Below are 24,733 nucleotides of genomic sequence, written 5' to 3' on the forward strand. Positions count from 1 at the left end.
AATTTTAAATGAAGCTTTTAAAACATTTTAAAAATCTTATTTATTTTACATACAACCATAGTTTAATTATATATTATAGAGAGAGACCTAAAAACGTTAAAATGTATCACTGGTACGTGAAACCTTAAATTAGAGTGAATAAATGAAGACTTGGCACACCACTTCTGAAAGGTTGCCGACCCCTGATATAGTGCATGCCTTTTTTTTATTAAGTACTATAGATCATGGTGAAAATAATACATTTAAATTATTTAGTAGGTGGTATTCTTCAGAAATTGTTTGATGATTTGTCAAAATTAATATTACAATACTTTATCCTTATATGGTGTCTTTCGTCCATGGATTTCAAAGCATTAAACAAATAATTAAGGCTCAGAACACCACTTTATGGCAGATAAGTATTGTCTCGGGAACCTGAGCCAGAGAGTGCCCAAGGTATCATTGCAATTAAGTGACAGAACCAGGAATATAATCCAGACTAGAAGTGCGCTAATCACTAGATTATGATATCTATGATATTACAGAAATCTAGAAACCCTCACTAAAATCTAGGTTGCGTTGAGAAGAAGCAAAATACACATTACTGATTCTCAAATCCAGTTGTAAAACCACATGAAAGTTTTGATTCATTGTTAGAAGTAACTTTAGAAATTTCATAGGCTTGTATAAGTTGCTTTAGTTGTCTGATGATCTCCTTGTCTGATATAGCCAATGTATTTATGGGAAATTTCATAATCTTCGTAATGGCTTCTCTAAAGTCAACAAGCTACAAAGAACTACAAGAAGAAAAGCAAAAGATATCACTTACTTTCACACAATAATTGTAATAAGGATGTAGATGTGATAAGAATTTTGCTAGAATCAGTTTTAGGGTAAAAAAAAAAATCTGCACCTAGACAAATTTTTAATTAAAGACCTAGAATTGTTTTCTTTCCCGCCCCCATTTTAAAAAATCTTGATAACTTCTAATTACCTTTTAGGGAATAATATGGTGCTTGTGATATTCCTCTTTTCCTCTGCAACACAGTTCATGATATCTTTGGGATAAAAATCCTTTTTTACAGGTTGTTGAATAAGTCTCTTAAAAACTCCTTAAGCTACAACTGTGTGAACTGAGTTGCAACTAACATGGGCCGGAAGCACTAAAAACGATTTCATCAGCTTTTTAAGAGTTGCTAACAAGACATTAATGATTTGCTTTAATAGCACTGGGAGGAAAGTACCTGTTTTTCTCTTCTTGCTACTTCTTCAAGTGCTCTTTTTGCTACGTGGAGCTCATTAGTGACTGCTTCCAGCATATGATGGGCCCTCTCTTTTTCCTTCCTTGCCTCATGTTCTGTGTAGTCTAGTTCTGTTTTCAAACTGACCACCTTTCTAACTGCTTTCTCCTTAATCTTTTCAACTTTTTCCCAAAATTTACTGAGTTCTTCTATGGTTTTGTTCTGCAAAAAAAGTTTTAAAAAACCTATGGCCTAAAAGACTAATTACCTTAGAAATAGAAGAGAAAAGGCTGAATTCCCTGAATTTAATTAGCAGCCATTTCTCATCTGATTTCACAGATTGCTGTACTTACTTTGAGATCATTTACACTCACAAATTTTGCCTGATGAGTTTGATTTGACATTTTCATTTCCTTAAGCTGTTCTTGAAGTTTCTCAGTTTCTTTCTGGGCTTTCAGGCTCTGTGGATCCTGCCCAACATTCAAGCAGACCTGTTGCTCTTTTCCTTTTTCAAACTGTTTGATCTTCTCTATCAGTTGTTCTATCTGCCAATTCTTCATTTTGATTTTTTCCCTTTGAGAATTTACCTGCATTAAGAGAGGGTGGGTTTTTTTTATACAGGATATGCTGTAAAAGATTTGAATTCCTGCTGTTAACATTTGACATTTCTTCTTACCTAAAACAAAAATACCCTGGTGAGTAGCTTTGAGTGAGAGGTCAGGATGACATAGTACCTGATTTGTCTAAGCCACAGTTGCCTTTAAGCATGTATATTGCTATTGGGGAAGTCTTTTATGCATGTATTAGGTTTATCGTTTTAATAGGCTGACTTTTAATGCTTTAGCTGATGTTCGGGAAGTCTATTACGATTCTTTAAGCACTGAAAATATTCCAGTATTCTAATAGCAGTTTTTTTTTAAATCACAGACCCTCCCTCTTCACTTGCAAAGCAGGGAAAAGACCCAGCTTTGTTTGATAAAACTTACCAGAAAAATAAATCATAAAACATCTGTGTGTGATGCACTTAACATGTTCACCCACTACACTTTATCCTGACTACTAAGAATAAACCCTATTTTAAACAGTGCCGACCAGAGCTTTTCGTCCAGTATTTGCTTCAGAAGAACCCCTAAATATATACTTGAACATTGTTGGCTGTAGCCTTTAAAAATATTATTCTTGTTCCATCCCATCTCCTACCTGAAGAAGACCGAATCCTGAAACATTACAACCATGGCTTGTCCTGTGTATTGCGTAACTCTGCATGGCATGGAGTTCAACTCTGTGGAGGCACCCTTTAAAGCAGAGGACCAGAGAGGGTGGGGCAGAAGTAGACTGAAGAGGAGGAAAGATTGGGACAAACCCATCACTGCACATATCTTTAGTTCCTCTCCTTTTTACACATCCCTGCAGCCAGGGCATGTTGTACCAGAAAGGGCTACTTCATCCATGGAATTCCTTTTCCTTCCTTCTCTCTCCAAAAAAGTACATATTACTTGGGCTGAGTGCTCATCCCTGAATTTAACCTAAAGTGTTTTCTGGGGTTGAAGTGTTAAACCACATGAAAAATGTTACCTTGGATTGATTATTCAGTTTGTGTGAGAAGTTTTATTTAGTAAATATATACATTAATACCAGACATCAGGGAACAAACATTCATTCGGTGCAAAACTTGCCCAGAATTCCTATTTATAACCCAGTACTAAAATCATAAAGTGATTTGAACTATGCTATCTTTGACATTTTCAGGGGAAAATTACAAATTCTGTGTCAGTTACCAAGATTTACACTTCAATTGGAAGAAGAATATATTTTCTATTCATCTAGTTCCTCCAGTGGTTTATGACAGAAGTGCAGACATTACCACAAGACTCATGCAGCTTACTAATATTGATCAGCCATTCTCAAGAAGAGAAATGGTCTTTAAAATGTGAAAATGAGAATTTACACTGACCTTCTTCTGCAAATTAAAGATACAGTTCTTGTTCTCAAGAAGATATTCCATATCCAGTTTACTTAGCTGTTCTGCTTTGTTTAAGAGCATTTCATATTGGCAGTGCAGACTTTCTGGTGAGCTAACCTGATTAATCTGTAGCTTCTCTGTCAACTCTTGTAGAAACCCCATGTGCTGCATAAGAAGCAAGTGAGTAAAATGTATTAAACAAACTTTATCATGATTCTAGTCAAGGTTACAAATAGGTCATTTAAGAGTAACTTTCCTTTTTAGTTTCTTTTGACTTGTTTCCCCCTCCCTTTTATTACTTCACATCCTTGTTATTTGAAATACATTTTCTGCAAAGACATTTATACATTTTCCTGTATAAGTATAAAAAATGTCAATGTGACAGAGTGCTGGGAGCTAGAAGTGAGCCAGAACTCTGATCACTCTGGCACTAATTGGTTCCCCAGAGAGGTCTGATTGAACTATCTAATCAGGCTGGCAGGCTTCTGCACTAAGGATTCATTATCCGATCAGCTGAGTGTTGATAAAAAGGCCCAGGAAGGAAGTGCAGGAAGAGAGGAGCAGGGTTGCCTGAGCTCAGACTTAGGGCTTGTCTACACATAAACTGCTACTGTGGCACCAATGCAGTGCTTCAGTGAAGATGCTACCTATGCTGACAGGAAGAGTTCTCTTGTTGGTGTAGGTAATCCACCTCCCTGAGAGGCAGTAGCTACGTGCTGTCTTCACCAGGGGTTAGGTCAGTTTAACTGCATAATTCAGTGGTACCCCATAGCAATACAGATATTCTGACCTAATTTTCTAGAGTAGACCAGGCCCTAGAGAGCACATAAGGAAGGGAGACTTTTCCTCTCGGGCTCTGGGTGAAAGGGCTGATGGTACAAGGGATGTTTTAAGTAGTATTGTTGCATGAACTGTAAAGATATTGATGGAAGGAACTTAAATAAACTGCACAGCGTCAATATCTAACCAGTGAAGTCTGAACAGCATCTGTAGTGCCAGACCAGGACCATGAACAAAGTGCACCCTGCTATAATACATAAAGACTCTTTAAATTGCATTCAGTGCTTTGAAACTCATAATACACATGACATACCTATTGCTACAATTTTTAAGTTTCTCCCCATACTTATTCAGCTGGTGCATTATGGGAGTGTTTGTTAGTCACAATCAATTAAAGCAGGTTAGAGAGCCATCTGCCTAGATGTATTATAAGCTAGATGCTACCTAGCAGCAGGAGGAACAAAAAGGGGGAGAAAGAATAGAAGGCCCTAAAAGTGGGGTGGTTGTGCTGTTTGCTTCCCTTTTCCCCCATTGCAGACATTCCATACAAACACTGCCTGGTTGCAATGGCACTGGAGCGATTTTTAGAGTGGGGGTGCTGAAAGCCATTGAACAAAATAGTAAACCCTGCATATAATGGAAACCACTTCAAGACAGTGGGTGCTGCCACCCACAACATTGGAAAGCTGGGGAAGGGAAGGAGCTATGCAGGGATGATGGGAAGAAAAGAGAGATGATGGAGGAGGAGGAAAATGTAGAGATCTATCTGAGAAAGCATGAGAGCAAAGGCTAAGGGGACAGACAGGAAGAGATGAGAATGTAAAAAGGAGAACGATGACGAGAGGAAGAGAGTGAAGAAGAGAATGGGATAACATGGAAGGTAAAAAGAAAAGAAAGGATGTACAGTTGTAAGATAAGAAGTTTATGTTGTTTGTATCTCTCATGACCCTAATCCCTCACTGGCCACTAGCACTGGAAATCTGCCAATATATTTACACACTGGGCCTTTTCCCTGGAGACTGTCCTTGCAGAACCTGTGAGTGCCTCCTGCAAAGTGCTGAGCACCCTCAGTGCCAATGAAAGTCAATGAAAGTTGAGGGCTGTATCAACACCTTGCAAGACTGGGCCCTCCCTGCTTTCTACCCAGTTCCTCTGCCTAATCAGGGCTAAATGCAGTTTGACTCTTTAGTGTCAGTGTTTCTATTGCGAGAAATCGGTGTGAACAATAAAGAAATCTCCTTACTTTCTTCCTTTCAGAGATAAATTTCTCTAAGAGCAAATCTTCTGCAGCAAGCTTTTTTTCCATGCGCTTTAGGGATCCCTTTTGTTTTTGAAGCACTTCTTCAGCTTTATAGGATTTACTCAGATCCTCATGTTATAGATCATGCTGCTGCTCTAGCTGACTGGTTAGTGAGAGAATTTTCTGCTGCAGCTCATCAGTTTTCTATGGGTAAAAGACAGCAATTTGGCACTTGGACATATTTGTTACTTCCTGGCATCCTTATGTTCTGATATATCCACCTTCAAGAAAGTTTCAGAACTACTCTTCTTAGAGCCAAATCCCTGCCAGCACTGTGAGGGTAACCAGAAACACAGTTCAGTGTGTGCTCAGCCATCCTATGCAACATTCGAGGATGAAGACTGCTCTTTTGAAAAGGACTAATGCATATATAAGGCTACTGCATGCTTCCAATGGCAGAATGTGCACTGACTATTGAGGCACTGTCCATAGCCCCTAGTCAGCCAATTATGCCCCATTTTGTGACACGTTTCATCATAGGAGTCCATCCTCCTCCCAAGCCCTCTATTGTGGGCTAGGTAGGAATGCCGCCCCACTAAAGAACTGGAAGAAAGAAGTTACCTCTCCTAATGCACCCATGAAGCACAGTGCAAAATTTGGACTATATATTGTCACAAACGTCATAATAAAGGCAATGCTATTTTGTCCCAGAGGATTAAAATACAAGTTAGTTTAAGAACACTGGACTGCCATATAGGAAGGGATCAATAGTCTATCCAGTGTAGTATCCTGCCTCCAGCAATAGCCAATGTCTGATGTATCTGAGGAGATGAAATCTTCCATAATGCTTCAGGCCAATTGTGCAACATTTACTCCTGGGGGAATTCTGTGCCAAAAAATTAAAAATGCTGCACCCAAAATAAATAAATTAAATAAATAAAAATCTGCGCACAATATTTTAAAATTCTGCATATTTTTTGTCAAAATAATGCAATAAAATCCAGCTAGTTTCAATTATTTGGTAATTTAAACTACAATACAATGGATGGAGAATGAGAGTGGGGAGCGTGGAGGAAATCACCAAACCCCTCTGTCTAATAATAATGTAGCTAGTATTGACCCTTCTAATTATCAGTCAAAAAATATATGCAGTCATATGCTCAGTGTTACATCATAGACAACTGAAGAGCAAGTGGGGGCTGGGGACTCAAACTCACAATTTATACTGGCTTTTGACTATCTCCAAAAAGGTCAGTTGCAAGCAGTTCATGGAGCAAATTTTGATAGGAAATTTTTTTCAGTCCAAAAATTCAGACCAGTTCTAATCACTAAAACACCATAAGCCTTTATAAGGCCATACTGTCCTTTACAATGTCTCCTTTACACCACTCAGGCAATGCAAGGAGCCTTAAAATTTTTACAGTTTTATACCCCTGGGGAATTCACTAAGAACAATAGGAACAATTCACTAAGCAGGCAGGCTGCTACATTCTCCTCTGCCTGAGGGAACAGAACCTGCCCCACACCTGTCTCTTCAGAAATACCCCAAGGCCCTGCCCTGCCATGCCGAGTGTGTTGCAATAGCAAGCGAGAGGGACAGAGTGTCTCTCTCTCTCTCACACCAATGACTACCAAGTGTCTTCCCCCCCGCCAGGCAGTGATTTACGTGTCTACCAGCTGCTCTGGGTACCCAGACTGACCAGTCTTCTTTGCCAGAGGGTGGACACATGACCACTCCTGCAGCTTCCTTTTGCTTCCCCGTCAGAAGTAATTTTTCTGCAGGTCAGCAAAGAAATCTGCGGGGGCCATGAATTCTGCAGATGCACAGTGATGCACAGTTCCTCCAGGAGTAAACATTATGCCATAGTGCAATAGTATGCTGAATATCTTTCTTAAAACCAATTGTTATGCCATGATGTATGAACAAAATCTTATAATATTTAGCTACATAGTGTGACAGCAGATGCTATTCTAATTCATATTGGAGAGTATTTTAGTTTACAATTTCACAGAAGAATCTTGGCTAAGAGTTTGTTTCTAGTTTGAAATTTTTGAGGAAGAGACTAAATATTACAGATATAATGGGAAACGTTGCTAAATATATCATTACATTTACTGACAGTTTCATTGACAATTATTTACAAAATTATTCATTTACCTTTTTTTATAATGTAGAGGGGGAAATATTTAAACTATTACTGCAAATGTTCTTCCAATAATTTCTCTTAATTTAGAAATGGATGGATCTTCTCCCTGATCAGATATATCATTGGCAGTTCATTATTTTCTCATCTTATTCAGTGCCACAATACTCAGTACATATTGTAAGTGGGAGACCGCAGTGGCTGTATCAGCATACCAGAGTGTTAACAGGTAAGTGCTTCAAGCTGTTTTAAGACTGACTTTTCAAATTCAGTACATCTGTGCTCTACAGATGTAACTAAAGTCAGTGAAGTTTCACTAGGAATGAAACTGGCCCATTGTCGTTATAGGATTAGTCACAAAATAAAAATATTAATCCATCTGTAATTTAAAGCAAGGTCGTATGATTCTTTGTTGCTTCAGTAAGGGTGAGTTTATATTGTCAAAGGTTATTTTTTTTCAATTCTTATTTATGCATATAATACTGTTAGTGTTGCTAAGCTATTTGTATAAAATTAATTCTTGCATTTCTGCTAACGTGCATTATTTTTAGTTAGCTCTGGCCTAAAAAAAGTTCTAGTAGTAAAGAGACACAATGGGCCAAATTTATCCTCTGCTATACTGGCGTAAATCTGGCGTAACTCTACAGGAGCTACTGGAGTTATTCTTCATTTCATAACTGTCTCCCTGATTTCCTCCCCCCCCCAAACACTGAGCAAAGCTCCAACATAGGAAAAAAATGAGCTAATAGATTTTTAAGACCATTATGACAATCTAGTCTGACCTCCTGAAAACAAAGGCTATAGATTTTCACCCCGCATTGAACACAAAGGGAGACCATTTCATTTTGGTGTATGTAGGAATTGTACAACTTGCTGTCTTCCTGCAGTGATCACATGGTTCATAGACTCTAGGACTTGAAGGGACCTCGAGAGGTCATCGAGTCCAGTCCCCTGCCCTCATGGCAGGACCAAATACTGTCTAGACCATCCCTGATAGACATTTATCTAACCTACTCTTAAATATCTCCACAACCTCCCTAGGTAATTTATTCCAGTGTTTAACTACCCTGACAGTTAGGAACTTTTTCCTGATGTCCAATCTAAATCTTCCTTGCTGCAGTTTAAGCCCATTGCTTCTTGTTCTATCATTAGAGGCTAAAGTGAACAAGTTTTCTCCCTCCTCCTGATGACACTCTTTTAGATACCTGAAAACTGCTATCATGTCCCCTCTCAGTCTTCTCTTTTCCAAACTAAATAAACCCAATTCTTTCAGCCTTCCTTCATAGGTCATGTTCTCAAGACCTTTAATCATTCTTGTTGCTCTTCTCTGGACCTTCTCCAATTTCTCCACATCTTTCTTGAAATGCGGTGCCCAGAACTAGACACAATACTCCAGTTGAGGCCTAACCAGCGCAGAGTAGAGTAAAATTTTTTACTTGAGCCTCACATGTGCATGGTGGAGGAGAGAATGCTTTTAAAATTAGACCTTCTCTCCTTTCACAAAAAAATTAAATGGGGTTTTCTGCATTCTACAAGTCTTCAACTCACTATTTGTGGGAATCAAAATTAGTGTACCAGTAAGCATTTTGTTCTAGCTGTAAAAAATTGTTGAAACACTATGTTACCTCTCAGCCTTCAGTTTTACATAATTAAATCCATTTGTTTGCTTTCTTGAACTGTTCCTAAAATATAAGTAATATAAGTATATTTCTTTATAATATTGTTTTGTTGTAATAATACGACAAATCCTTCCCTACTGTCATCCCACTAAAGTCAGCAAAGTTTCAGTAGGGATGAATTTATCCCATTGTTTTTATTCACAAAATAAAATAAGATCATAAGAATGGCCGTACTGGGTCAAACCAATGGGCCATTTAACCCAGTATCCCGTCTTCCAACAATAACCGATACCAGATGCTTCAGAGGGAACGAGCAGAACAGGGCAATTATCAAGTGATCCATCTCCTGTCATCCAGTCCCAGCTTCTGTCAGTCAGAGGTTATGGGACACCCAGAGCATGGGGTTACATACATGATCATCTTGGCTAATAGCCATTGATGGACCTATCCTCCATGAACTTATCTAACTCTTTTTTAACCCAGTTATACTATAGGCCTTCACAACGTCCATTGGCAATGTATTTCACAAGTCGACCGTGCATTGTGTGAAGAACTACTTCCCTGTGTTTGTTTTAAACCTGCTGCCTATTAATTTCATTGTGTGATCCTTGGTTCTTGTATTCACTTTCTCCACACCATTCATGATTTTATAGACTTCTATCATATCCCCACTTAGTCATCTCTTTTCTAAAATGAATAGTCCGAGTCTTTTCAATCTCTCCTCATATGGAAGCTGTTCCATACCCATAATAATTTTTGTTGCCCTTCTCTGTTTGTTTTCAAATTCTAATATTTTGGGAGGGTTGGGAGGGTAGGGTGACCAAAACTGCACACAGTATTCAAGGTATCAGCGTACCATGGATTTATAGAGTGGCATTATGATATCTGTTTTATTATCTATCCCTTCCTTAATGGTTCCTAACATTCTGTTAGCTTTTTTGACTGCTGCTGCACATTGAGTGTATGTTTTCAGAGAATGATTCATGATGATGCCAAGATTTTTTCTTAAGTAGTAATAGCTAATTTAGATCCCTTCATTTTGTACATGTACTTGGGCTTATGTTTTCCAATGTGCATTACTTTGTACTTATCAACACTGAATTTCATCTGCCATTTTGCTGCCCAGTCACCCAGTTTTGTGAGACTCCTTTGTAACTCTTTGCAGTCAGCTTTGGACTTAAATATCTTAAATGATTTTGTATTGCCTGCAAACTTTGCCACCTCACTGTTTACCCCCTTTTTCAGATCATTTATGAATATGTTGAACAACACAGGTCTCAGAACAGATTTACCAAAATGGCAGAAATAAATGCTAGGTTTGATAGTACTGTACTCACAGATTTCCAAGAATGTTCACTGCCACAGATTTCTTGTATCCTTTCTTTAATAGCTTCCTCTGTCCCAGCCATAGTTATGAAGGTGTTGCTCAGGAGTGTAGCCAGTTGACTGATGAAGGTTTGATATAAGGTCTGTGTAGTTTTAGTCTCATATATGGAGGCATGCAGAATTCTATCTAACTCAGTGAATTTTTTCTCTTTATGAAGCAGTTCTTGGCAACAGTTATCCCATGCTATTTGCTTGTCTTTCAATCTTTCTGAGAGAATGGTGTTATTCCTTTCAAAGGTCTTCTTGGTCAATACAGCCTCGTCCTTCTCCTAAAGGCAGGAAAATTACAGTAACACAATATTTCTCAGTCTGTCAGCATGGCCTCTTTGGAGGGGCTCCTGTTTCATTCAGACGAGTATCCAGGATAGGTTTTTCAACCTCTTTAAATAATATCTGTGCTGCTAAAGCATTCAAAGAGGGTTATTGTTTTCTTACTGTGATGGCCACAATTTTGCCAGGTACAGTTGTGCAAACGAAATATTTCAATCCTGCCAATAATGCGAAAAAGTCATACCTTTTCTCCTGAGTTATTCACCCCAAAAATAGGAAAATGAGTGTCATTAAATCTTGATATTTCACTACCTTTTGTCAGGCCACCACTAGAATTTTTTACTTGAGCCTCACACCTGCATGGTGCATGATCACTGCCCTGGTCATTGTGGTGTCTGCTTTGGGACCTCCTCTGAGTCATCTATTAGGCCCCAAATTAACATGGGTCAGCCTCTGTAGTAAGGCCCAACACCAAAGAGTCTGTTTACACAGTGAGAATCACAATCTGCCTTCCACCTTGCTCAACATAAAAACTACTCTGCACCAGGTCAATAACTGGTACAAGGTACTTCCCCAGCACACCTGCATGGCTATGCTAGCTGGAACAGTGGAGGTATATAGCAGCCCTGCAGAAGCTGCTCTACTCCGCTCTCTGCACTGTTACTCACAACACAGGCCGTCAATGCAAAGGAATAACGGAGCATCTTGCTTTCCCTTATATGACCAGGCAATCTGGTCCTTATCCACTATACTGTATCACTGATTGTTGGTAAAAGAGATAAATGGAAAGTATTGCCCTTACCTTCTTTAGTATTGCCAGTTGTACAGTGTGGCCAGCTGCTGTTCTTTGCTCCTTTTTCATTTCTGAAACAAGATTCACTATTGTTTCCCTACTAGCTTTAAGCTCCATTTCTTGAGTGGCCAAGGCTTTTTCAAGAAGTGCAATTCTTGTCTTTTCTAGTGAATGTTCCTTCAAGAGCATTGGAAACTGCATAATAAAAGCAAACCATTTACAGACACAGCTTCAACAGTTGAGGCTATTGTTATGCTTTTAACCGGGGACTAAAAACCAATATTGAAGAGACACAAATTTAAAATGTACTGTTGGAACATGAATTTCATTCAATGGAAAAGTTTAGCAGCCTCATTTCTTTATTTACTCCATCCCTTCTGCTCATTAATGTACCTGTGGGGTCCCCAACCAGGCATGCAGTCCAGGAGCGGCGCCAGAGTTTCTGGCGCCCTAGGCAGAATTTGGGGGGCGGCATTTTGTGCTCTCCCCACAGGGAGCAGGGGAGCTTGCGGTTCCATTCCCATCGCGCCGCCAAAGAAGGACCCTCCGCCGAAATGCCGCAGGCGACAGCGGCAGTCATTGAGCTGCTCAATTGCCTGCTGCTGTTTTCTGCAGCATGTTGGCAGAAGGTCCTTCTTCGGCGGCGCAACGGGAGCGGAACTGGAAGCTCCCATGGGGAGCGCACAAAATGCCGCCCCCCAAATCCTGGTGCCCTAGGCGACTGCCTAGGGTCGTCTAACGGAAGCGCCAGCCCTGATGCAGTCTCATGGACAAGTAATGCACTGCAAATCCTGCAAGTAGTATTATTGTATCTGAGAGGGCTTTGGTTGCTCTAATGTACATCAGCTGGCTGTGACTCCCAAGGGCTTTCCACCAGTTGAAGATCGCTAGAGCAAAATGGTGATCCTGTCATTCCCCTCCCCCAATATGCCAAGGGCTGTAGGTGGGATGGCACATCTTTTTGGAGTCCTTTGTTTTCAGCACACTGGAGTACCTGCGGGAGACACCCCTTCCACAATACTTCTCTCAGCCAAACTCCATCTCCATGGATATGAACAGAGAGAAATAGCGGGGGGCTCCAGGCCTATGGAGGAGATCCTGTTTGTTTCACTTTGTGGAGCTGCCGATGCTGAGAGTAGTACTCCGTGGGAAGTGTGCCGTGGGTGCAGATTCCACTGTTGCCTATACTACTTCCAATAGTGTGGCTGGGGCAAGAAGGAAGATGCTGCACTTCAGGTACTTGAGGTAGGAGCTCTTGTGGCCATCTGATAGTGAGGTGCCAAACATGACAGAAATTCCATAAACACATCTATTCTCATGAGATTTACACTGTTGTGTGAGAGTTGGAAAGGTCCCTTCCAGTTTTGGATTTGACCTGGGACAAAAAAAACTTCCTTTAAAAAAAAAGGGCTCACTTGGCCAGAGACTAACCATTGAAAATGTTAGGCAGTAGCTTCATTCTTCAGAGTGCTCAGAAAAGCAGGGCAGTCAAAATTTAACTTACAATAGAAACTGTCACAGCATGTCACTGCGACAATCCCCATAATCTCTGTAAATAAATGAAGAGTAGAGTACTCTTACCTTTATTACTAAAAATCCCAAAGGATCTTCTTGTCCTTTGATATCTATATTCATGGAAGAGGATAACTTGTCTGTGACCTCTGCCAACTTCTTCTCCAAGCTGGCTGCTTTTTGCTCTGCTTTTTCTCTCCTCACCAGAAGCATCCTATATAAAACATGTTAACATTCCACAAACCAAAATCTCACGGTCAAAAGCAATGGCTAGGGATAAGCAAATGTCACGGAGCTTGAGGGCTCACATGTCTCTCAGAGTATATTTTGGATTCTCTGGCTGAGCAAAGCAGGTTCAAGTTAGGAAAACGTTTCCCCCCGTGATTTCAACCCACCGTCTTTATCAGGGGAGATACATTTAAAAAAATAATTTCACTAACTAAAGAGCAGCCTGAGTATCAGTGATAGAGGAACATCCCCACAGATAGACTGTCATAGTGATGGTCCTATATGCTATATATTACTGAAGACACTAATTACTTCTCATTAAAATAATTGTAAGTGCTATAGACAGGGCTTCAGGCCGCTGCCAGCATTTTGACCATTGTGTTGTCTAAATCTCCTGAGAGCAGCTGTAGAGGATGTGGTGGTTATCATGTGTATTTTAATACTCCCCCTATTATTGACACCCGTGGAGCTGAATCAATCGTAGCAACCGTGGTAACCGTAAGGGAAACATCTTAATGTAGACAAGGGCCCGGCTAGATCAGAACCAGATCTCCAGGGCTACAAGCATTCCAGATTTCATTGTACACCAGAGCATACAAACAACCAATGGGATCCAAAACAGACATGGGCACAATCAGGCCCCCAATGTATTTTAAGGTTGGAAGGAGGCCAGGGATCATAGCAAGGTAAGATAGTGGACTGACAGGAGGGACTATGTGGATTAGATCTCTCCCAGCTTCCAGACTCTCCCATTTAACACTTATGACAAGGCCCTTGACCCTCCCACAATACAGCTGAAGAGTGGGATATGACTGAACTTTAAGACTTCAAATGGGATTGTAGAAGCAGGCCTAGATAAACTCTTTAATCTAGCGAACCCCAGGAGTGAGGGACATGAATTAAAATAAAGGAAACAGCAGCAAAGTAATAACTTAAACACAGTATTTTGAGCAAAATTCTGAACTCCTATTAATGTAATTCCTGAGTAATTCCACTGATTCAATGTAGCTACTCAGGACTAACACTTATGTAACTCAAGTCAGAATCTGACCCAATAGCTCCAAAATGCCCTCTTTTCATTCAGTACATAGATACTCATTGTGGTGGGTAACAAAGGTGCACTGGATATTCAGGAGCAGCGCCAGGGTTTTTGGCGCCCTAGGCGGGGGTCCTTCCGCGCTCCCGGTCAGTGGCAATTCTGCAGCGGGGGGGTGTGTGTGTGTGTCCTTCCTTGCTCCCGGTCTTTGGGGCACTTCAGTGGCAGGTCCCGGAGCACAGAAGGACCCCCCGCCACCGAATTGCCGCCAAGGGCGGCAAAATGCACCCCCCAAATCCTGGTGCTCATGGTGACCGCCTAGGTTGCCTAAATGGAAGAGCCGGCCCTGTGGATATTGAGAGACAATAATATTTTTCTTTCTTTGAGCGTATCATGCACTAGGCTATTACAGCCAAATTGTTAACACACCTGGTGTCTGGTAAAACTGACACTTTTGAAAGGGACTTGGAACCTTACCTCAGATGTTTTTCTAATTCTGAGACTCTTTCACTTAACTCATGGTTCTTCCTTTTGAGAGTATAAATATAGGCACCTGACTGTGACTTTACACTGGTTACAGATGTAGCGATTTCTTCCAGCTCCTTGACCTGAGCTTTTAGGGTCTGAATTTTAGAGGACTGTCTAGCATTATTTTCTCTGTAGATTTCCAACTCTGACTTCACCTCTTGCAAAGAAGCTTCTTTTGTTACCAGTTGGCTTTGGAGCTGCTGAATCTTAAGAAGAATAGAAAGATAATAGCATCTGTACTTGCAAGAGACCTGGCACATTACAAGTTATTAGTAACTTGGGAAACGTGAAGATTTTATACTCAGAAGTGAAAGCCTTTTCTGCTGGATTTTGCTGCAATGTTTGTTGTAATGTTAACTGCATACGTCAGAAGTAAAAACAACCCATGATGGTATATGATAGCTACACGGTTCAGCACCCTCTTCTAGGCTGGCTAAAATTCAGTGACCTGAATAAGTTAGCAAGCAAAATTAAGGGTTTTCAGGGCCCCAAAAGCTTGTCACAGGGCCCAAGCTGCACACCACATCATTGGCTGGTATGAGATATAAAAATAAAAATACCTTGTATTCATATAGCACCTTTCGCAAAATGTTTTATGAACATGAATAAATTAACTCTTTAATTCTGGAATCTCTGCAAAGAAAGTAAAATACTCTGGGCCACCAGATCCATGTTAAGGAATCCCTGTCCAGCATAAAGATGTCCTAGCCAGCTCCATGCCAGATCTTTCCTGTCCCTCCTCTCCAGCATAATTGGCATCTTGGGGGCATTTCAAGGGCAAGGCAGGAGAACACTGCACTCTGGTGATCCTCATTTGTCAGTGTAGTGGCCCGTGAGGGGGCACACACTGAGAGTAGTTTGGTCCACAGTCAGCTTTAGGGTGCATGAAACAACAGCAAAGTGCCTTAGAGCCACTTCCCTCTTCCCTTAGCTATCCTGAGCTCTGCTCTGTTGCAGATGAGGATTCAGCCCTCTGCATTCTGTACCGTAGAGAGAGACTTTGCTAAGCTTATACTTCCAGGAAGGACAAGAGCCTGCCTGCCTGCCTGCCTATGGCTCTAATCTATGGAGTAATATACTGAATTCTTTCTGTGTCAGCATGATGTTTTGAAAGGGATCATCAGTGTCTAATGCAAGAACTACCTACCGATCAGCAGAGGAAAATGACTGTAACCCACATTTTATTTCCTGACCTTACATTTAATAAAACCACTAGATTCTTTAGTGCCATACTCAAAACCCTCTCTCTGACTCACTCACTCACTCACTCTCTTCTTCCTTGTATCTGAATAGATGTAGGAAAAGTACTGAAGAAGGAAAATTGAGGGAGCATTTTGGTGGCCATCAACATCTTAAACTATTATGTTCTAATCTAATCGACTTAGTTCAAATTTCTTATTAAGCTGGATAGAATATAACTGCATCCTTGAGAACCAGCAGGAAGTGGAAAGGAGAGATATTTGATTTTACTTGACATAGTAAAAGTACATTTGCTTTGTAACCAGCAAAAGGTCAGGAACATTTTGTTATTGCAAGAAATTGCATCAATTACAAGTCGTATGATCATTTTGCAAAAGCAACATGCACACCAGTTACCTGCAGCCTGAGTTTTTTGCTTCTAGTTTCATTGTGGATTTTTCCTTTTTTAACAAATTTTTTTTCCAAAGTTGCCATGAGGTAACATTAATACAATTAGCAGACTATTTTGCATTCAGGTGCAATATATTGTCAACTTGCTCTGCACAAGGGTTAAGGATATTAATTTTACATTATACAGAACCTTTCTTCCAGCTGCAAAGGGCTTTTTAAACTTGAACCTGTATCCCTTGCTCACATGTGTAAAAGCATTGACTTCAGCAGGACTAGTCCCATGAGTAAGGACTGCACAACTGAGTACTATATTTACAGTACAGCCACATCTAGGGAGAAACATGATGTGATGGTTCTTGGCCAGTTATTTTACTGCATGATGACGTACCTCATAAATATTAAGGATTTATAATTGAAATTTGCCTGGAGTTTGGGGTTTATTTAACCCTGAAGCATCAAGCAGTCTTGTTAAAACAAGTATCAGAGGGGTAGTCGTGTTAGTCTGTATCCACAAAAACAATGAGGAGTGCGGTGGCACCTTAAAGACTAACAGATTTATTTGAGCATCACGAAAACTTATGCCCAAATAAATCTGTTAGTCTTTAAGGGGGCACCGGACTCTTCATTGTTCTTGTTAAAACACTGTCTAAACTTTTGTAGTAGAGCTGTGTGTGATGTCTCGGGCCCCTGCTTGAGTTCAGGTGCGGTATCAGGAATGGAATGGTTTTCCTTTCTACCTTGCCAGGAGACAGCTGATATGCGGAGAGCAGATCAGCCCTGTGCTTCATAAAGACTTTGAGACAGGAATGACTAGAGGCCAGGAAACAACCAAATGACACATAAAAGAGGAAGTTAGGGAGCAGGAACCTGTCTAGCCAACTCCTGGGTAAAAGAAGGGCCCTAGATCCTTCAGGAGAAAGGAGATTGTGGGGGGGAAAGAAGGGACATGGTTGGGGAGGGGGAGTTTCCTAGGTAGTCCAGGGCTGCCCAGACATTTTAAAAGTTTTGCAAACCTGGGGTAGAGTTTGTGCGAGCCACTTAGTTCATCTTTCACAATGAAACTTTAAATCAGATGAGTTTTGTCTGGTGTGGGATTTTGATGCAAAAATTATTCATATCTCTGGTAACACTGCTCTACAGCCAAAATGCTTCTAAAATAAATGTAGTCCAACTTTACTAATTCTGGGTCACTGAGAACGAAAATAATGCTTAAAATTGTTGATTGGCTCTAGTTTTCAAGATATGCTACTGGGTCAGTATATACGACCCTTGACTTGGGAATGGCGGAGGATAAGTGAGTTATAAAGTGAAAGGATCTCAATTTAAACCAGAAATGACTAAAATACATCTTTGACTGGATCTATGAATAAATCTATGACTGGATTTGGACAGTACTTGCTTTTTAGGCAAAACAATGAATGATGCAATCTGAAGCTGGTATTGTGTCATACATGATATGAATTGCATCATGTTATTCCTAGAAGTCATGGATGATGCAATCATAATGAAGCTTACATCACTCTGCTGAACAAATTGCCCTCTATCAGCTCTCGAAATCATACAGTGTCGTGCTCTCTTCTTTGTCAGTGTTTGATTTTGCAAAGGGACACATTTCTGTTTCGCCAAAGTGAGCAGAGATGCCTCGTACTTGTGTGAACAATGCAAATAACTTCTGCTATGTTTGTGGTGAAGTGACTTTTGCATCACAAAAGCGCAGTATAACCACTACGGTTAAGAAAGCCTATCACCTTTATTTTGGCTGCAGAATTGGAGATCAGGACAAGAGGTGGGCCCCACACATATGCTGCAACACTTGTGCAACAAATCTTCGCCAGTGGTTGAACAGGAAAAGGAAATCTATTCCTTTTGCAGTGCCAATGATTTGGAGAGAGCCAACAGATCATCCCAGCAATTGTTACTGCTGCATGGTGCCTCCAGTTGGGAAAGGTGTGTCAAAGAAGAAAAAGTGGACTGTGCATTATCCAAACATTCCATCAGCTATACGCCCAGTACCCCACGGAGAAGGACTGCCGGTTCCTGATGCACCAGAATCATTCTCACTTGAGTCAGATGAGGAAGAGGAAGAGGATGAAACTTCTGGTCCTGAACCATCAATGTCACAGGACCCACATTTTCTCCCATCCTCCTCCTCTGAACCATACCTCATAACACCAGGTGAACTGAATGACCTTGTCAGGGATTTGGAACTACCCAAGAGTAAGGCAGAGCTGTTGGGCTCCAGACTACAGCAGTGGAATCGCCTGGCAGGCTATCAGGGCAAATGGAGCCCATCAATGCTTGCAGACTATTGCTGGACAGTGACAAGAGATGCTCCATTTAATGAATACAAGAGACAAGCCAAGAAGCGCCGAGTAGACACTGAATAGGACTAAACTATGTACATAATAGTTTTTTGCCTTTTGTTTCATAATCAATTTTATTTATATAACCCTTTTGCTGATTTTTAAAGTGTTACATAAACAGGACAGGTGAAGTATTGTCATGTAAAGCAACCATAAACACATGAAAAGACCTAGGTTTACAATTTATGATTAAAACTCTACTATCTACACAATATACATAGACATAAAATGTAAAAACTTAAATACTTAGAAACAGTAGCCAATCAGTTGTTTTAATTGTCATATTTGAATTCAGCACATCAAAATACATAATAAATAGCACATTTTATCTCTGAAGCAGACAACTTCTCAAAAATTGTAGACCAGTGTAATTGCCACCACTGGAATTAGGGTTAGATTGCTACTTTAGCCAAAATTGATTTTTTTTTTAAATCACCACACAAGTATTCAGTCCTGACTTTTACATCTCATCTGAAAGATAGCTTCTCAAGGAGTACAGTGTTACATAACATTGGGGGCTTTATTCAGCATGAAGGATGTCACCCACTGAACCGCCAGCATTAATTTCTTCAGCTCCTCTGTTTCCCTAGAGGTCTCCCACTCATACATGCACATAATTCCCCATGCAGCATGTATAGTTCCCCATGTATACCCAGGTATGGCTATTTACTGTATTTTCAAACTAATGGAGCCACGTGCCATGATGATGGTCACATTTGAACTATATAAATGGATAGTGAACGTATAATGTATCTATTAAGGACACTTATTTTTCAATATAGAAAACATGAATCCTCAGCTTTCTATTGCAAAACACATTAAGTCCTGGGTAATATTTGTGCAAATTATATGGAAACGTGATGTAAAAAGACTTTCCTGTATAACTAGGGCCCTACCAAATTCACCGTTCATTATGGTCAATTTCACAGCCATAGGGTTTGGAAATTGGTAAATTTCACATTTTCAGATGTTTAAATCTGAAATTTCATGTGTTGTAACTGTGGGGGTCCTGACCCAAAAGGGGATTGTGGGGGGAGGGTCACAAATCTGTTGTGAGGGGTCATGGGATTGCCACCTTCACTTCTGTACCGCCTTCAGAGCTGTGGGGATGAGAGGGTGCAGAGCTATCTGCAGCCTGGAGAGATACTCAAGAGCAGCTGCAGGAACCTCCGGGGCTGCGGCCTAGTTCCAGAGAGTCCTGCAGCAGGGGGATGCACCCAGAGGTGGGTCTGGTCTCCTCTCCTTCCCACCCCTGAGCAGCTGTGCAGTGAATGGACAAGTCCTGTCCCTGTCCAGCCAGAGCTAGGGTGTGACTAGGAACAAGGGAACATTGGATTTCACAGGGAAGGGCTTATTCCATGGCGTGTTTTTCATGGACATGAACTTGGTAGGGCCCTATGTATAACTTACCCAAAATATGTAACTCATCTGCAGTCACAAAGAACTTGTGCTACCGTATACTAAAACAATATGTGATAGAGAGTCTCACACGTGGAAGATCCTGAAGGAAAAGATATGTGAATGTAAATCAATTGTGGGAAGAACTCTACAGGACTAAGATAATGAGGAGCTATCCTGAATATACATATGCTTGAGGTTTGGCCTCAAGTCTTTAGCCACTCAAAAGATGCAGTTTTCCAGAATAAATTCACTTCTTGATGAACATTTTAAAATATGTTTAAAATAAGTTAGTGTTAACATTCTATTTTAAAAACATCAGCATAAACTAAAAGGTTCCTCTTCTTTCAAAAATATTAAGAGATTTTAAAATGTTATCATAAAATCTGTCTCCCCCACACCCCCACCCTCCACAAGATAACCCATTGTTGACCTCTGTCTGGTCCTAACATCCATACGTGCAGTATCTGCAACCTCTGCATTAGCTCTGTGCAATTGACAAGAGTTCTGAGGACTTGGTTTCTGGATACTGCTCCTGTTCTCATGGAAACAGGTATCTGTGCCTTAAACTGATCACGGTTTTAAAAAAAAATCCTTTCTTAACAGTGATTATTTATACTCCTGAGACCTTTTTTTTTTTTGGCAATCCAGCTTCTGGCAGATGTTTTACCTATTATTATTTCTTTGCCCTTTTGTCAGTGCAATAATTTGGGTGAAGGCCAACAAGCCCCAATTTGTTTTGCATGCTTGGTACCTGCCCCAAATACCAACATGCCTGCTTTCACAATACTCATTTTATAATTGAAATTGTGTGTGCCAGTCAGAATTATTAAAATAACTCTGAACATGTAATCTGTTACATGTTACTGTATCCAATAACTAATCAGCTACATGTTACTAATTATTTTATGTTGTTGTAGCCATGTTGGTCCCAGGATATTAGAGAGACCAGATGGATGAGGTAATACCTTTTATTGGACCAACTTCTGTTAGATATTACCTCACCTACCTGGTCTTTCCAATTATTTCCTATCTGTCTAAGGTATTTATATAGCATGAATCATTGTCATATTTAGGCAGTGTATGCAACACTTTCTATTGGAAGTAATAGATTATCTAGTACTTTTGAGTCATGTGTGGGTCAACTGAACAAGACTTTAGCCAAGATGAGTACAGTCACTGTCAAAATATCGTGCTCATTACAGGAATGACAAGTAGCTACAAGTGACCCATGCTAACTTTGGCATAAAGAGTAATCAGTGTCCTCTCAGGCTTACAATTTTTAAAAGAAATCTGCTACTGTGATTGGTCACTTAAAATAAATTGATCAGATGATGGTGCAATCTAACCACTATCCAGCAGCAACAATGAAAACCTGTGAAGCTCTGATGCCAGCACTGAAATATAAATGTATTGTATGAGACCTAGAGGTTTGAAATGGGCTATTTGATTTTACTATAGCTTCATAACTATCAAGAGTATATAGTCTAATAGATTCCAAGGCCAGAAGGATCCATTGTGATCATCTAGTCTGATCTCCTGTATAACACAGGCCATAAAACTTCCCCCAAAATAATTCCTAGTCAATATCAATAGTGCAATAATACCAAAGAGTCCAGGGGAGGAGGCGGGAGAAGGAGGGAAGGGAAATGAATATCTAACTCCCTAAATATTCCTCCACTCTCTGTAACAGGAGCCAGAGGACCCTGATTTGACCTCCTCAGTATCGTCTCAGGACACAGGAGGTCAGTGTCTGTAAATTACTCAAAATGCAGGAAGCTAAAATGGACAAAATGCAGGGAACTGTACTCAAAGGGGAAGTTCTGATGCACTTACCATGTAAATCAACAGCCTAAATGCTACACAATACACCATGGAGGCATATTTGGGAAAAAAGGTCATATGCCCAAAGCAAGATGGTGGCAAAGATTCCTACAGTGAAAATAGTGCTAATTAAACAAGTAGTTGTTTCCCGCTTTTGACCTGAGTGGCTAGTCAAAGTTTGGGGCTTGGTGAGCATTCCATTGGGGCATAGAAATTGGTGGTAATTTGGTATTTCTTTGATGCAATTTTGCTCATTTATAAAGAATGTACAAAGTACTGTTGTCTCTAAACACAAGTGGCACAAAATAGTAGGAAACAGATTATTTTGCTCACAGCACCAAGAGCACTATTTTCAGCCTGCACCCCGATGCAAAAATCTCTCCTCTAGGTTTCTTCAGGGTTAGCCTCATGCTTTTAGCTGCTCTTTCAGGCTGCCTCTCTTACTCCATCTGTTCTTGTCTGACCTAAGTTTGGCAGATCTCTTTTCACACACATCCCCACCCACCCCTTTTGTCTTGGGTGGGGCTTATGCTTACAGTTATGTTAACTGAAGGGTGAGTTCACACCTACCAGTCTCAGTGAGGTTTTAACTCAACACATAACAAGCTTTCACCAGCTCATAACACAGGAATGACTAATTGCTGATTTCAGGTCCTGGATGTGTTTTCCAGAGCCAGAAATCTTTGGCCCAGATTGTGATACCCTTACTCACATTGAGTAATACCTCATTCCTAGAGTGATTCCATTGATTTCAGTGAGAGAATAGAGGAGTAAGGTGTTTCTGGACATTAATAAAGATATCGCAAGCTACCTTTCGAATATAGAAATACCAGAATATAAGAAAGCTCGTGGTCTGACAGAGCAAGTAATGTCAAAATTCTAACACAGCTGAGAAGCTAAACACTAAGAAGTTTTGATTCTCAGATGCAGAGGGAAAATTGATAACCACAGCCAGAAAAAGACTTTGAAGGCAATGGATACAAATTGTGGGGAGGGGTTTCTTCAAACTTTAGCGAGCTGTACTATCAAGATGACAGCAGTTGAGAAACCTCTAAGTGAACAGCCATCTAGCTGTAAATGAGTTTCCTGCCTAACCTTGTGTTCATGTCCTACATATCACTCTTCGTCCAAACTGTACATTTCCCCAAGTCTAGAGAAAGTACCTTAATTGATAATAAAATTATTTTTGTACAAGATTGGTTTTCTATCCACGGAATCTAACAGGTTGCTTTTTTATTAATTGTGCTCTTCTTGCTAAATACAAACATGAAATATTAAGTTAATAAATTATAATTTTGGCTGCGAGCAAGCAAACTATTTCGGCCACCATTCAGCATGCATGTTTTAAAAGGCCCTTCTTTGGCAGAACAATTTAGACCAGCGGTTCTCAAGCTATGGGGTCGGCCTCCCAAGGGAGGAATGAGAATGTGTCAAGGGAAGCACAAGTTGTGTTCTTTTTTAAGAAGCTCTGGCTGTCAGCCCTGGGTGACAGGGGCGCACACAGAAGTGCTGTGTACACCCAGGAGGTGAGGATAAAGATTATAGCTGGAGCCCTGCCACCAGGGCTCAGGTTCTCCCTCCCCCGCTCCCCAATCCCTCACCTGGAGGTGGCGGGGCTCTGACTGTCAGCCCCGGGATGGCAGCAGCATCGTAGACGTAAGTGTGGCAGCGGGGCACTAAGTCTGTTGTGAAAAGCGATATTGACGAATATCACTTTTCACATTGCCACCCTTACTTCTGTGCTACTGCTGGCATGGTGCTGCCTTCAGAGCTGGGCGCCCATCCAGCAGCCTCTGCTCTCCACTCTTCCTTCAGACCTGGGTGGCGGTATATATACTTGTGGAGGGGGCGTAAATGACTACAGACATAAGGAAGGGGGACCTGATCAAAAAAGTTTGAGAACCACTGATTTAGACCAAGCCAAATTAACGATTAGTGATCAGCGCTTTAGCTGTCAACAATAGAACTAAACTCCCAAAACCTCAGATTAATACTGTTTTGTTTTTCACAATGACTGAAACAAAGCATCAGTAAGCCACAGGATACATTAATACAGTTTATTTATTCTGCACCTCAGTTTGAAGGCTTCTGTTTTTTCACCAGCAGAGCTGCACATTCACAATGTGCTATATCAGTTGCTTTTCTGTTGCAAATCAGCTGGTATCTGGAGGCATCTGCTTCTAGCAATAGACCCAGAGAAACCTGGAAAGGCATATAACGTACTTTATCACTTGCAGTCTAAGGCCTGGTCTACACTGGAGGGGGCGGGGTGGGGGTCAATCTATGTTACGTAACTCCAGCTATGTGAATAACGTAGCTGAAGTCGACGTACTTAGACCTACTCACCGCAGTGTCTTCACTGAGGTGAGTCGATTGCTGCCGCTCTCCCATTGACTCCACCTGCGCCTCTCGTGGCAGAGGAGTACAGGAGTCTACGGGAGAGTGCTCGGGGATTGATTTATTGTGTCTAGACTAGATGCAATAAATCAACCCCTGCTGGATCTATCGCTGGCCGCCGATCCAGCGGGTAGTGTAGACATACCTTTAGTGAAAATTATTCAAGAGAAAGACTTGATTGTTGCATAGTTATATATGGAAAAAACTGAGCATATTAGGCATACAATAAAAGTGTACTAAGCACTGGATGATTCTGTGCATAAATATAATGTTCCCATTACAAAATTATTGGCAGTCCACAGGTTTATTGCAGTTGACCATACCATGTATGATCTGTACAAAAGCTCCAAGGATTTTTTTTTATAGAAACAAGCTATAAGACAAATTATGCCATTCCATGTGAAAACTTCCAGGAGAACAAAAGCTAGGTGGAAATTTCCAC

At 40.7% G+C, this 24,733-nt stretch overlaps 1 protein-coding gene across 1 annotated transcript in view; it reads right to left on the minus strand.

Moving 5' to 3' along the window:
- LOC115650009 (coiled-coil domain-containing protein 170-like) overlaps window positions 1-16,393 on the minus strand; it is a 37,989-nt gene extending 21,596 nt beyond the window's left edge. The window contains exons 1-8 of the mRNA XM_030559320.1: window positions 16,316-16,393; window positions 14,669-14,925; window positions 12,997-13,141; window positions 11,425-11,610; window positions 10,304-10,621; window positions 3,175-3,348; window positions 1,574-1,807; window positions 1,224-1,442 (exon numbers count right to left, since the gene is read on the minus strand). Coding sequence (XP_030415180.1) covers window positions 1,224-1,442; window positions 1,574-1,807; window positions 3,175-3,348; window positions 10,304-10,621; window positions 11,425-11,610; window positions 12,997-13,141; window positions 14,669-14,925; window positions 16,316-16,393 — 1,611 coding nt within the window. The remainder of the gene's footprint in view (window positions 1-1,223; window positions 1,443-1,573; window positions 1,808-3,174; window positions 3,349-10,303; window positions 10,622-11,424; window positions 11,611-12,996; window positions 13,142-14,668; window positions 14,926-16,315) is intronic.
- Window positions 16,394-24,733: the final 8,340 nt, after the last annotated feature.

This window comes from Gopherus evgoodei, chromosome 4, assembly GCF_007399415.2.
Source record: "Gopherus evgoodei ecotype Sinaloan lineage chromosome 4, rGopEvg1_v1.p, whole genome shotgun sequence".
NCBI classification, from domain to species: domain Eukaryota; kingdom Metazoa; phylum Chordata; order Testudines; family Testudinidae; genus Gopherus; species Gopherus evgoodei.